The sequence below is a fragment of the Bos javanicus genome, chromosome 21 (assembly GCF_032452875.1).
Source record: "Bos javanicus breed banteng chromosome 21, ARS-OSU_banteng_1.0, whole genome shotgun sequence".
NCBI lineage: Eukaryota > Metazoa > Chordata > Mammalia > Artiodactyla > Bovidae > Bos > Bos javanicus.
Window position 1 is genome coordinate 30,009,601 of NC_083888.1, and position 14,835 is coordinate 30,024,435.

At 48.1% G+C, this 14,835-nt stretch overlaps 1 protein-coding gene across 1 annotated transcript in view; it reads right to left on the minus strand.

Annotated features, from left to right (window-relative positions):
* The window catches only part of TBC1D2B (TBC1 domain family member 2B), a 90,243-nt gene that overhangs the window by 58,921 nt on the left and 16,487 nt on the right, over window positions 1–14,835 (minus strand). Inside the window, exon 2 of the mRNA XM_061394670.1 lies at window positions 9,928–10,081. Within this exon, the coding sequence (XP_061250654.1) occupies window positions 9,928–10,081 (154 nt within the window). The remainder of the gene's footprint in view (window positions 1–9,927; window positions 10,082–14,835) is intronic.

The window sequence follows — 14,835 nt, forward strand, 5'->3', positions numbered from 1 at the left end:
GCTGGACAGATATCCAAGAAAACATTTACTTTCTAATCAGATGAGCACACAACCTGAGCTCACTCAGGACAAGTCCCTGTGAAGGTCACTGAGCACAGGAAGACAGAGAAGGCAGAGCACAGGAAACACTGGAGTCAGGAGTCCTTGCAAACTGACGCTCCAAGTGAGAACACCTATCGGCGGGCTCGCACTTTGCTGGCAGGTCACTCACTTGACCGTAGTCAGTGTGGGAAGGGCTCCGGAAACACATTGGGAAAAGCAGGCTGGGTGTGACACGAACTGACTCTCTGTATCCCTCAGGGGAACTGGGGCCTGGCCAGGAGAGTCAACACCTGGCTCATAGTAGGGTTCTGAGTAGGAAGAGCAAGAATTTGTGTTGGGAGACAGAAGAACTATGGGCTTGGCAATGGACTACAAGATTAAGTCAAGAAGGCCAGAAATTACAAACCACCTGATTCCTGATTCAAATGACGACTGTGTATGAAGCATGAGGTGCTCAGGGGACAACAAACGATCAGACAGAGTCCTTGCCCTAAAGGAGAACACATCTAGGAGAAAGACATAAAATAATAAAATGTTAAGCTCCAAGTCACCACTGAAGGCATGGAGTCCCTGGTATCCAGACCTTCCTCTGGATTTTCCACAGGACAGAAGGAAGGGGTCCTGCCCTCAGCTTCAACCACAGTGGTTCCTCTTTTCACTCTTTTATATCCTGGAGTTCCCCTTGAGATTACATCTGGGGAAAGAAAAAAAGAGTTCCAAAAAACAAACGAAAAAAATCCAAGTTCAAACACCACTAATGGGGTCCAGTCTCCTCCACCTACTTCATCTGTCAGGACATGGAAGACCAGAGTCTCTGCAGCAACAGCTGCATGGCAGTGCAGTGACTGTACCGGGCAGAGGCGGACACCCGACATGTGAGCATGTGTCAGTCAGTGGGCACACGGGCACACCTCTTCTTTAGACAAAGGTAAAGTCAACACCCAGGCTTTCCAGAGGCTGGTCTTTCACAGACCCCTCGCAGGCGAAGCATCACAGCTCTAAGCCAAGCCAGGAAATAAGCACAGCACACTGCACCTGTTTCTGCTCGAGCCGAGTCCAGCCCCTTCTTCCTGTGTGGGTCGGCAGCAAGGTGACGCACGGCCCTTCTGCGGGTGAGGCTGTCAAGGGCGCTAGCACAGCCCAGCGCCCATGACCAGGACACCCAGCCCTTGCAGCAGCCCTGGGCTCACGCTGGAAATGCTTCCTGAGGAACTCGGGCCCTGGGGGTGGGGTGCAGAAACAGGACTGGAGCCAGGGAGGATGTTGGCAAAACAGACCATTTCTAAAAGTCATTATCTGACGTGAAAAAGAAGCCATTTCCCAGTTTCAGCTATTATTGTTTTGTCTGGTTTGGGGTTTTTAAAAGACCACGTGGAGGTTTCCTTAATTAAAAGCGGAGCTGCTGGCTTCTCCTCAATACACGTACCAACATTAGCATTCAGGGGACCACTTCAAGGAGGACAGAAACTAGGACAGGACAGTATTTCCTGGCAGCCCCAAGAGATGGACTGGGGTCACAAACATGTGCTTTCCCGTGCAGCTGCAGCGGGGGAAGAGTCTGTGCTTGAAGAGTTTTGGTGTTTAGATCTTTGTGATTTTTGAAAATTTTCAAATGCCTAAATGATACTCCTGAGCAAGTTTTGGACTACAAATTTTACATTCCTGGGTTCTGATTCCAGCAGAGCCTCTATCGTCCCAGTGTGGCCACTCCCAGATCTCCAGGAGTCTTTCCCACTGGACGCAGTCTAACACAGGGGACCCCACACAGGGGAGGCTCCTGCTCACATCTGGTCACCTCCGTGAGTCTTCCCTTCCTCTCCTGCTCCTAGCCCCCCGCCGGCCACCTGAAGAGGGCAGAACAGACAGCCAAGATGCAGCGTCATCCAAGAAATGAGGAAAGAGCTCTGGGGAAAGGCCATTCCCATGTGTGTCAAAGTTACTGCAAAAGAGAGCCTGTGGGTCCCCACTGGGAGCTGGAGGAGGTCACTCAGAGTGGGGTTAACCTGAAAAAGCTTTTTTCCCCTTTATCAAAGTGAGTCTAACCCAGCTTGTGGAGGAGTGGTCGGAAGCAGCACAGGCACCTTCCAAGTGAGGGCACAGTGGGCGTCTACCCCCAAAGGAAGCAGAGGCAGCGAGCCGGGGTCTCAGAGGCCCCGGGGTGGACCAGCCCACGTGTCTGGTTAATGACTTGTCCATCCGCTCTCTCCCCAGCCTCACCAAGGATGTAAATCTTGTGAGAATCGGACCTCTGTCTGATGTGCTGATGGCCACATACCCCACAGCAGACTCGATAAACACTGGTAAATGGCTGAAGGAAGAAATGAAGGATGATGGTCGTGGTGTGGAGAAAGGGCCTGCTGCAGGCTGAGGACAGCAGGCAGCGGGCCCTGCCGTTCTCTAAGAATCTGTGCCCACCATCCCTCCTGACTCCCCCGCTCCTGCCACCTCGCCCCTGAGAGACCCCCTGAGTGACATGGGGGGAGCACACCCCAATCCAGGGCTTCTCTCTCTTGCCTTCTCACGCCTCCATGCACTCCTGCATCATGTCCAGCGCCCCCATCCACCCCCCACACTCACTGACCCCACCCCACCCAAAGCTGGGCTCAGCCCGTCTCCACGGACACCACAGTCCAGCCCACCGTGGACAGTCTCCTGCGGATCTTCTTCAGGAGGCTCCCATGGGCTCCCCCAGAGATACAGCTGGAATCTAACCCTGCTCATCGTCTCCCTCCCTGTCACAGCCTGATGTCAGGAATCACAGAAACTCCAATCCAGAAGGAACCTCAGGGAGCATCTTGTTCCCAGGCGGGGAAACGGTGTGTGCCCGAAGTTCCATGCACTTTCTGCACTAGATCAGGCTGCCTCTCAGCCTCGAGGCTGATAATCACCATGACTTACACATCACAACACCACATAGCGTTCTGTAGAATTTTACAAACAGGATTACATAAAAGCACAGCTTCTTTGATGACTTTGGGGAACTGGGACATTAAATGAGTTGGTGGAATTCCTGCAGCTTTGCCAATGTGGGGTCTGCATCCTACCCTATGGTTTCCCTCCCTCCAGTCCCAGCACGTACACAGAGCGCCCAGCACACGCTGGGGGAGGACTGGACGCAGCGGCTACTTCCCTTCCCCTCCCCCGCTCCCACACAAGCCGCCAGCACCACAGCAGTTACTCTCGCAGCTGTTTCAGAGGAGGAAACGTGCGGTCATCCCTCAAACCGTCCTCACCGTACCACTTTCTGCAAGAAATACCCCCGAACTCAAACAGGCACTTGGGCACTGAAGCCTCCTGTGATGGTAAGGGCTTCTGTACTCCTGAATTCTCAAGAAGTCTTAAAAAACAAAGTCCTGTTTCCCCTCGCTTGTTCGCCTATTCGTTTAGATGGGAAATGGAGTATACAGAACATGCGGCACGTACATCTGGTAATTGGGTTCTGGCTACCTCTTTCCCAACAGCTCTGCAGGTCAGCAGGTTCTTGATTTTATCTTTGCAAATTATTCCTTTGTGTTGAAACTAGGTCTTTATCTATCCAAACGTGGAAGACATACAGAGAAGCGTCTGAGGCGTGGCATACTTTCAGAGGCCAGGCTGGAGATGAAAGGCGGACAGACCCGATAAAACGGTGACAAAGTCATCCCACTTTATAATATCTGTCTGACTAATATACGGCTGCAAATTTCAATCACACAGATGAACAGATTCTTCCTCTGGAAACATGAACCCTAGAAAACAAATTTAATGTGGGCAATTATGTGACAGTGCCAACTGCCTATCCAAACCCCGTTCCAGCTCTTCCTCACAGACCCTGGTTTTGACGGTGGCCACATGCTCAGCTAGAACACTTGCCTCCTCAAACTCCATTCCAGCGAGGGCTGGTCCTGGGACAGTTCTAGCTAATGAGGCATAAGGCGATAAGAGTTTCCAGGAAAGCTTTCTCCTATTTGATATGGGTGTCACTTCCAAAGGAGGACAGAATGGGTCCCTCAATGGCACTGGTGGAGGGGAGCTTTGCCAACCAGGGACTGCCATCGTGAGACACAAATCTCTACTTGTAAGTCCCTACTAGGTTTTCCATTAATTGCAGCTGAATGGGTCCCTAAGGGATTCAAAATGATAATATCATATATATAGGTATTGTTGTTGTTGGTTTGTTTCTCAGTCGTGTCTGACTCTTTGTGATCCCATGGACTGTAGCCCACGTGGCTCCTCTGTCCATGGGATTTCCCAGTAAGAATACTGGAGTGGGTTGCCATTTTTTTTCTCCAGGGGTTCTTCCTGACCCAGGGATCAAACTTACATCTCCCGCACTGCAATCAGATTCTTTACCACTGAGCCACCAGGGAAGCCCACATATATGTACGTACACATGTGTGTACGTTGCTGTTGCTCAGTCGCTCAGTCACGTCCGACTCTTTGTGACCCTATTAACTGCAGCACGCCAGGCTTCCCTGTCCTTCACTATCTCCTGGAGCTTGCTCAAACTCAAGTCCATTGAGTCAATGATGCCATCCAAGCATCTCATCCTCTGTTGACCTCTTCTCCTCCTGCCCTCAGTCTTTCCCACATCAGGATCTTTTCCAATGAGTCAACACTTCACATCAAATGGCCAAAGTTTTGGAGCTTCAGCTTCAAACTTCAGCATCAGTCCTCTCAATGAATATTCAGAGCTGATTTCCTTTAGGATTGATTAGTTTGATCTCCTTGCTGTCCAAGGAACTCTCAAGAGTCTTCTCCAGTACCACAGTTCAAAAGCATCAGTTCTTTGGTGCTCAGCGTCCTTTGACTTCCCTGGTGGCTCAGACGGTAAAGCGTCTGCCTACAACATGGGAGACCTGGGTTCGATCCCTGGGTTGGGAAGATCCTCTGGAGAAGGAAATGGCAACCCACTCCAGTATTCTTGCCTGGAAAATCCCATGTACAGAGCAGCCTGGTAGACTACAGTCCATGGGGTCGCAAAGAGTCGGACACGACTGAGCGACTAAACTTTCTTTAAACTTTCAGCCTCCTTTCTGGTCCAACTTTCACATCCGTACATGACTACTGGAAAAACCATAGCTTTAACTAGATGGACCTTTGTAGGCAAAGTACTGTGTCTGCTTTAGGTTTGTCATAGCTTTTCTCCAAAGAGCAAACGTCTTCTAATTTCGTGGCTGTAGTCACTGTCCACAGTGATTTTGGAGCCTGAGAAAATAAAGTTTCCATTTTTTCCCCATCTATTTGCCATGAAGTGACAGGACCAGATGCCATGATCTTAGTTTTCTGAATGTTGAGTTTTAAACCAGCTTTTTCACTCTCTTCTTTCACCTTCAAACAAGAGGCTCTTTAGTTCCTCTTTGCTTTCTGCCATTGCTGCTGCTGCTGCTGCTGTTGCTTCAGTCGTGTCGGAATCTGTGCGACCCCACAGACGGCAGCCCACCAGGCTCCCCCGTCCCTGGGATTCTCCAGGCAAGAACGCTGGAATGGGTTGCCATTTCCTTCTCCAATGCATGAAAGTGAAAAGTGAAAGTGAAGTCGCTCAGTTGTGTCCGACTCTTCGGGACCCCATGGACTGCAGCCCACCAGGCTCCTCCGTCCATGGGATTTTCCAGGCAAGAGTACTGGAGTGGGGTGCCATTGCATTAGGGTGGTGTTATCTGCATATCTGAAGTTATTGATATTTCTCCCAGCAATCTTGATTCTAGCTTGTGATTAATCCAGCCCAGCATTTTGCATGATGTACTCTGCATAAAAGTTAAATAAGTAAGGTGACAATATATAGTCTTGATGTACTCCTTTCCCAATTTTGAACCAGTCCACTGTTCCATGTCCAGTTCTAACTGCTGCTTCTTGACCTACATTTCTCAGGAGGCAGGTTAGGTGGTCTGACATTCCCATCTCTGTAAGAGTTTTCCACAGTTTGTTGTGATCCACACAGTCAAAGGCTTTAGTGTAGTCAATGAAGCAGATGTTTTTTTCTGGAATTCTCTTGCTTTTTCTATGATCCACCGGATGTTGGCAATTTGATCACTGGTTCCTCTGCCTTTTCTAAATCCAGCTTATATATCTGGAAGCTTATATATACTGTTGAAGCCTAGAGCTTGAAGGATTGTGAGCATTACCTTGCTAGCATGTGAAATGAGTGCAACTGTGTGGTAGTCTGAACATTCTTTGGCATTGCCCTTCTTTGAGATTGGAATATAATGTATATTCCAGTGTATATTGGGATTGGAATACAATGTATATTCCAATGTATATATATAATGTATATCTTTACACTTAACAACGCAGTTTCCCACCTGATCCACATAAGAGAACTATGGCAGGTGGGGACAGGTGGGGGACAAGGCTATGGTGAGCATTCCTCCCAATCCCATCCAGCCAACTGCCTGGGCCTGGGGCCTGGACAGCACCCTCTGCCCTCTTGCTCCCAGAAAGCTAATCCCACCTTTAATCCTCCAATTCTCTCACTACACAATCTCCAACTCTGCACACTTTTTTCCATCTTTTCTGCTGCTACCCGCTACTGTGATTTCTAGGCTGGACCAGCCTTCCAACTGGTCTCCCTTCCTCTCCTCTTGCTGAGGAATCCATTCTTCCCCCTCTCAGCCATGGTTAATCATCTGAAATTCACATCCAACCCAATCACTGGTCGTGCTGCTGCTTATCTTACAAGCCCCTCCAGGTTTAGTCCCTGATCATCCATCCAGCTTTCTCTTTGTCACTCCTGCCCACCCTCTCTACATGTGCATCAGGCCCTGATCTCCAGGGCCTCCAGGCCTTTCCACTCCCTGCTTCACCAGGCTGGCTCTTACCTGACTTCAGGACTCAGTTCAGTCATCTCCTAGTCCAGGAAGCCTTCGCAGACACCACCAACATCCTACCCTCCAACACGCAAGTGTAGGTAAGCCTCCTGTGCCCACCTCAGGCCCCTACGCTTACCAGACTGCATTGTGCAGGCCTCTTTACCTGTCTGGGTCCCTCTCTAGACCACATACTCTCCAAGAACACGGCCCACAACTTATCTGTCTTTATATCCCAGGCAGTGGCACAATGCCTAGAATATAAGAAGGCCTGGAGTGAAAGACTGAATAAACAATCTCCATTTCATAGTTGAAAAAACTAAGGCTCAACAAGAGGGGGACGCTCAAGACATTACAGGAGGGGTCAGAAAAAAACTTCCTCTTAAAGGGCCAGATAGTAGTAGATATTTTAGACTGGTGAGCCAAATGCTCTTGTGACAACTATTCAATTCTACCACTGGTGTGCAAAAGCAGCCACAGACAATATGAAATAAATAAGTGGTGCTTTGTTCCGATAAAACTTCATTTCCACAGGCTGCAGTCCGCTACTCTTTAATAGAGAGAAAAAAGACTCACACTCATGAGTCTGACAAACAGTAAACATCAGAGACAAGACTCAAACCCAGGCCCACAGGGATTCCTCCACTAGACAGAGCTGCTGTCCAGGAAACGTCAATTTCGTGTATCTTTCCCCGGGTTGACTTTAGGTGCTAGGCAAGTACTGATGGACCACAACATTAGCAACAAATGAAGACTGTACCAAAAACTGGGTAACATGGAGAGGAGAGTAGGAAAAGTTTCATTTTTTAATGCAAATCAGAGTAATAAAAACGTGTCTTCAATCTTAGCTAGAGTTAGCATGATTTAGGCTGAGCAGATGACTACTAGCATGGCTTCAGAAACATCACAGAGCACCATGACAAACCTTAACACATTTTATCTGTTAACCAATTTTATCTAAAATGATGATTAAAATGGGGGAGGGGGTAAAATCTAGCCTTTTCTTCTCGACTACCTCCTTTAGACTTTCTGTCTTCCTGAATAACTACAGTCTTCCAAATCACCTGGTCATCCAAAGTTTAACTATTTATTCTCAGAAGTTATCTACAAAATTGGCATAAGTTCAAAATTAGTCATTTCTACACATAAAATCTTCAGAGGCATCCCACTGCTCTTAGCAAAGTCCAGAAGCCCAAGCCCACAGTCCAGCCCTCCCCACCCTGGCCCTGGGTGTGCCCCCCAGCTTGGCTCCCTGCCCACTGCCTTCCTCCTCGAGCCTCACCTCCTTCTAGTACTGGAGGGCACTGTGCTGCTCTTACCTGATCATCCTCAGGTCTCAGAGAGGGTCCCCACCCACCCCAAAGCTGTGCGTAAGCCATCCATGGCCCTTGGTACCCTGTTCCTTCCCTCTCATGTGATCTCACTTTTTTTTCCCTCTGCTGGACTATAAACTCTGTGAGGGGGATCCAGGCCTGGCATGAGCATCTACTTCCTGAATGAGTAAATGCCAGAGGATGCCAACTCTAAATTCCCACACTACAGTCCCCAAACCAAATGCAGAGAGCCAAGGGGGGCTGTGGGTGTTTTCTCCGGCTCCCCGGCCTCAGCACCTCAGCTTAAAAGAAGGCAGGTTGTGTTATGAAGGGATTGCAGGGCTGGGTGCCATTCCTGTGGCTCTCCTCTCAGTCTAATGCCTGAGTCTCCCTTAGATGGAAACACTTGGTGTCCTCAGAAGAAAGGAACCAAGGCAAAGCCAGGCTTGCCTGTGCCAAAGGCTACTGCCTTGAATACTGCTGGCTTCCCGGCAGGGTTTCCAAACATTCCCAGTGACTGATTCTGAGCTATGGAGATTCTTTTGATCTAAAGCTCTAAAATAGTGGCTTTTTAAAAAACTCAGTCATCAATGAGCAGACATGTGAACTAAACATAGAGGGGTTTTGGCCTGAAAAGGCAGGCATCCCTTCAGCTCCTGCTATTGTTGGTGTTAAGTCATCCATGAAAATGACCTAAGAACTCTCGCTGCATAGCATTTTAACAGGTGTGAAGTATACGGTAATTTCTCACTGACCAGAGGGTTAACCTGCTGACTGGTTAAAAACGAGGTAGGCAGTAAAACAGGAATTTGGAGGAAAAATAATTTTAAAAGTCCAAGAAGGCTTTCCACTAGTCAGCTGCACACGTTGCCAGGTCACCGGTAATCTACAGTAGCCGGTGCTCTCCCGAGCGAACGTCTCGAAGGTGTTAAAAAGTTCGCACCACACCTCTTTACAGGCCTGAGAACCACCCATTCCAGCTAAATTCCAAAGTGCACTCCTTAAGAAATGCTGGTGTGATGGCCTGGCCTTCTCACACCTTACCTCAGGGCCCAGGGGCTGGCTATTTCTGGGCCTGCCCTGCTCCCTCTATGAAGAGAGAGCCACAAGTACAGCACCCCCCATCTCCACTTCCACAGTCCCTGCAGGAGCCAGGTTGGACGGGTGGGCTTTGAATAACTATCCGCCTACTCTTCTAATATGGTAATCGCAACCAAACAGTTGTGAGACGATCATGGGGCTTTAATGTTTTTGATATTCAAATATAAAACCGCTTTATCTCCACACTGCAACTGGCCAGGGCTTAGCATGAATTGTGAAAATGCCACAGGTCCAAGATAAAACAGAACCAGAGTTTTATCGTCTGGTTTAACGTCTTCCCAAGAAGCATCGGTGAATCACAGTGAGAGCTCTGAGAACATCTTCCCAGTGGGCACACACATCTGTGCACAGGACTGTGGGTGTTGGTGCTTCACCTTCAGAGGGAGTGGAGAGAAGGCTGGCCCTGGGGTCAGACTGGACTTCAGCACGACAGCGCACTGCCCACTGCCCTCAGCAGTACCATCGCTGTAGGGTGCCAGGCACCAGCTTTGCCTGACTCCTGAGGTGCTGTTGGGCTTGAGTACAGTCTGTACATGAAAGCAGAGGCCCTCAGTAACTACGGGATGCTGCCCTTCCTCAGGCATCATCATCATCATTCTCATTCTCAGTTCTTCTGCTAAGTTGACTTAATACATGGAACGTCAGTGCAAAAAGCACTGACACGGGAGCCCCCGTCCCTCACCCACCTGTGTTATCTCTGGCCACGAGGCCCTGAGAAAAGTCCCCAGGCGTCGGGGAGGTCCTGCTGTCCCACTTTACCACGTCGAGGCTGTTGCAATATTCCCACCTCTTCTGCTGAAGCTCTTGTAACCAGTAAGTCATGAGCTGACGATTAGGGGCCTACAAGAGGGAGTGGGAAAAAGTGTTATGGTCACCAAGAGCATAAACAGCATAAAAAAAAAAAAAAGTTTTGTGAGGACAGACTGCACACCTTGACACATGGCAGGGAGAGTTAAGAACAACTCAAAGAGGGGTTTCCCTGGGGGCTCAGTGGTAAAGAATCTGCCCGTCAATGCAGGGGGACACAGGTTCCATCCCTGGTCTGGGAAGATCCCACAGTTGGAGCGACTAAGCCCATGCGCCACACTACTCAAACTCAAATGCCCTACAGCCCGTGTTCCGCAACAAGAGAAGCCACTGCAATGAAAAGCCTTCACACTGCAGCTTGAGAATACCCGCTGCTTGCTGCAACTGGAGAAAAGCCCACACAGCAACAAAGACCCAGCACAGCCAAAAATAAATAAATATACAAAATTATGTTTAAAAAGAACAACTCAAAGAAATTTCAAGATCAGTAACTTTCGTTCACTACAAATGGTCAAGAAAACAGCAACTTTTACATAAAGAATTTAATCCTAATAATAAGAAATCTTTTTAAATTCTGAAATTACAGAATGATACAATTTACTGTCTTCCTCAAAAGGTTTTTGGAAGGCTTGATATTCTCAGTGCCCTTTCATTCTGAGTACCTATGAATTCTATCTGAGGAAACCACATCTCACATAGGTATGGATGACATCCTTGCCAAATCAAATCTAATAACAGTATTTAAATCCTGTCAGCACCTAAGAAAGTGAGCAAAGAAAACTGCAGATTAAAAACTAGGTGGTGTGCTTCCCAGGTGGTCCAGTGGTTAAGAATCCACATGCCAATACAGGGAACACAAGTTCCATTCCTGGTCCAGGAAGATCCCACATGCCATGGGGCAGCTCAGCCCACATGCCACAGCTACTGAGCCTGAGCTCTAGACCCTATGTTCCACAAGAGAAACCATCTCAGTGAGAAGCCTGCGCACTGCACCAAGAGAGCAGCCCTTCCTCGTCGCTACTCGAGAAAGCCCGCACGAAGCAATGAAGACCCAGTGAGGCCAAGAATAAACAAATAAATATAAGTAATTATTAAAAAGAAAAAAACTAGATGGAACATCTATGACCATGGCCATATTTTTAAACAGCAGACAATATCAATGGCTGGAAAGGGCACAGAGCAACTAGAACTTTCCTTCCTTGCTGGTGGGGATATACAATAGAGTAGCTTTCTGGAGAACGGGGTGGCAGTTCCTTATACACCTACCAAATGGCCTGGCAACCCCACTCCTAGGTGTTCACCCCAGAGGAATACAAAATACATATTCACACAAACCCTGCATGCAAATGCTCAGAGGCTTTATTCATAATCGCCAAAGACTGAAAACAAGCCAAATGTCCTTTATCCAGTGAACGGATAAACAAACTGTGGAACGTTCATACCATGGAATACTATTCAGCAGTAAAAAGAAGCAAACCACTGATGCACACAACATGGATGAATGTTACATGCATACATCAAAGAAGCCAGCCCCCAAAGGCTACATACACATTCCATTTACATGACATTCTTCTAAAGGCAAAATTATAGGGACAGACGACAAGCCTGTGGTTGCCAGGGCTTGGGAGAAAGGGCTGGCTGACTACAAAGGGGCAGCATGAGAGGATGTGGTGGGGGGAGGGTGACCTACTCTGCATCATGACAATGGGGGCAGATACCCGACTCTACTTATCTGTCCAAACTCAAAGAACTATATACCACAGTGACCTTCACTATATACATTAAAAAAAAAAAAAAAAAAAAACAAGATATAGAGGGAACTCAAAATGATGAACCTAGCTATTAACTAACAAACTAGATGGCAAGTGTGGGTCACAGGTCTCCAGGCTGCCCCCACAAAGGAGCCCCAAGGAGAAGGATGCCATGGCACAATTATGGTGGCAACCACTGGCATCCAGTAAGGGGTACAGACATCAGACCCCATGGTTTTAGAACCTATAAATTCTGCCTCAGGGTCAGAGGCAATCTGGACAACTGCTCTTAGGCTTAAAGCAAGTGACAAGTCAGAGATCAAACCTCTACCGTCCACAAGCAAAGGACGACCTCCAAGTGCTCTGGCTACAGCCTGGATTCTTTTTAGTGACACTTGCAGGCATGGCCCTAGGAAGGAAAACCACTCAGTATATGATTGCTGGTATCCTACAGAGAATCCCTCCAACTATCAGCCAAGTCATCATTTCATCCATACATTCAGTCAACATTTACTCTTAACATCTATCAGGAACCTGGAATCAGGGCTTGTGAGAAAGATAGGAAAAATAAATCAGTGATTTCAAGAGTGTTTTAAGTGCTATGACAGAGGTCAGAGAGGGTAAGGTGGGGCTGGTGTGACTGGAGATGCTGAGGGAAGATAATTAATCAAGCAGAGGAAATGGGACAAGGGTCAGGTACTGAAAGTTTAAGAAAACTGCTACCTATAGATTCAAAGGTTCATACTGTGAGCTTAATGTCTTTCTTGTCCAATAAACATAAACTCTGAGATGTCTCCATTTTTCTAGCATCAAGCTCAGTGCCAGACACATTTTTGTTGAATAAATAAGTGAAGAAGTGAATGAACAAACAATCATGAAGTGATGCATGATCTTGGTCTTAAAGGGGAAGCAGGTGGTGGCCAGAAGGACAAGATAGAAAGAAGAAGCTCCAGGCAGAAAGAAGAGTGTGTGCAAAGGCCGAGGAGAGAGAGCACAGACAAGGAGGCTGGCAGGGGAATGGAGGGAGGGGGAGGCTGGGATAAGCAGGGGGTGGGGCCAGGGTTCAGGTAGGGGAGGAAATTAGCTAGGGCCCAAGAGCCCTCAAGCTGGAGTCTGAGTGGCAATCTGGTCGCAGGGTGCACAGCGGGGGCTCAGCCTGGCTCTGAAGCAAGACAAAGAGAACGCAGCATTCCCAGAGAAGAGGAGAGAGTGACTGGAAGAGTAAGGGGCTGGGACAAAGCCCAGTCAGAGCCCAAAGCCCACCCAGCCCCTCCCCCTTCCCTCCTTTCACAGAGTCTATACTGAGCCCCTCGTCTCCCAACCTCCAGCTCAGGGGAAAGTGTGTGTGTTTTGACAGTGTGTGCATGTGTGTGCATGTGCATGTGTGTGTTCTGGTCCTCATACCAGTTCCCATGCCTGGCCCCCAATCCTGTCCCAGGGAGAAGTCAGATTAAGCACTGACCTCTCTGGCTGTTTCCTGAAATGCTGGCACCATGAGAAATATGCCTGTTACAAGAAAGCTTTTTCCCAACTTCCCTGGTGGCACAGCGGATAGGAATCCACCTGCCAATGCAGCAGTCACAGGTTTGGCTTGCAGAGCACCTAAGCCCGTGAGCCACAACTACTGACCCTGTGTGCTCCAACTACTGAGCGCACGTGCTCCAACCATGGACGCCAGCGCTCTGCAACGGAAGAGACCACCACAATGAAAAGCACGCACACCGCAACCAAGAGTAGCTCCCTCTCTCCGCAACTAGAGAAAGCCTGTGCGAAATCAACGAAGACCCAGTGCAGCCAACCGATCACTCAATTAAAGTACAAGTTTTTTTAAAAAAAGAAAAGAAAGCTGTTCCCCCTTTAAATCTCTGAGTATTAAATCTGACTGAGGAACAATTAGTAACCTCTTAATCATCTCTTACTAAATTCCTGGGGCTAAACTTTCAGATCGCATGCTTTCAATATCTGGCATATTATTCATGTTACAGAAATCTAGTCAATAAGGCAAGCAAAATTATCTCAAGACAAAGATTAACTGGGGTTTGTTTTCTTCAAAAAGAAAAAGAAAAAAACCTAGAAATCAGGAAAAGTATCTTGACTTCAATCCCCAAGCAGCTGTGAAAGGCTGCTGGGGGCACATGGCTCCCAGGCATGTGCCAAGATCAAGGAGGCAGAAAAGCCCCCAGAGGTCCTCCCCTCAGAGAGCTGAGGCCCAAAGACAGAAGCACACACAGGTTGTAAGACAGGACAGGATTAAAAGTAAAACAGCAAAATCAGCAGAAATCCACAAAGCCTCTGTGTTTCCCCTTGATATCTTTTAAACAGACTGAACTGAGATTTGGCCTTGTTCAGTCCTAACTAAATGCAGAATCACAAACTAGTCTCTTCATTGCTCCAGTCTTAGTCGGTCATGCAAAGTCAGTCTGGTGATCTGCCCCGCCAACTCAGTAGCCACTAGTCACACACAGCTTGTGAGCATGTGAAATATGGCTAGTGCCACATGATAAAATATAGGTACACTGGATTAAATAAAGTATATTAGTTAAAATAATTGCACCTGTTAAACAGTGGAATTCCACTGTTTAATGTGATTATCCAAAAACTTAAAAGTATGTATCTGGCTCACATCGTATTTGTATTGAATGGGGCTGTTCTAGATAATGATGGCAAGTACCATTTGGGAGAGCCAAGGCTGGCAGGAGATCTGGCGAGGTGGGAAACCCAGCAGGTGGGAATGCCCTCAGGGATGGCCATGGGCATGGGGCTCCTGACAGTGGGGCAGCCAACATTCTTCAGCTCCCACAGAACTTTATGACTCAAACAACTTTCTTCTTTAAGTACCCCCCATATCCCCAACCACCTCCTGCTCTGTTAATATCCATGGAGATGCCAACATTATTTGGAGACCTAAAAGAATGAGTCTGGCTGGCCTAGCTGATGGCTCACATTTCAGAATCTTCCCTGCCCTCTCCCAGAGGAGGGCAAGTAGGACCCTCGAGGGATCTGTCTTCATTCACACAGGGCACCTGAAGGAGTCCA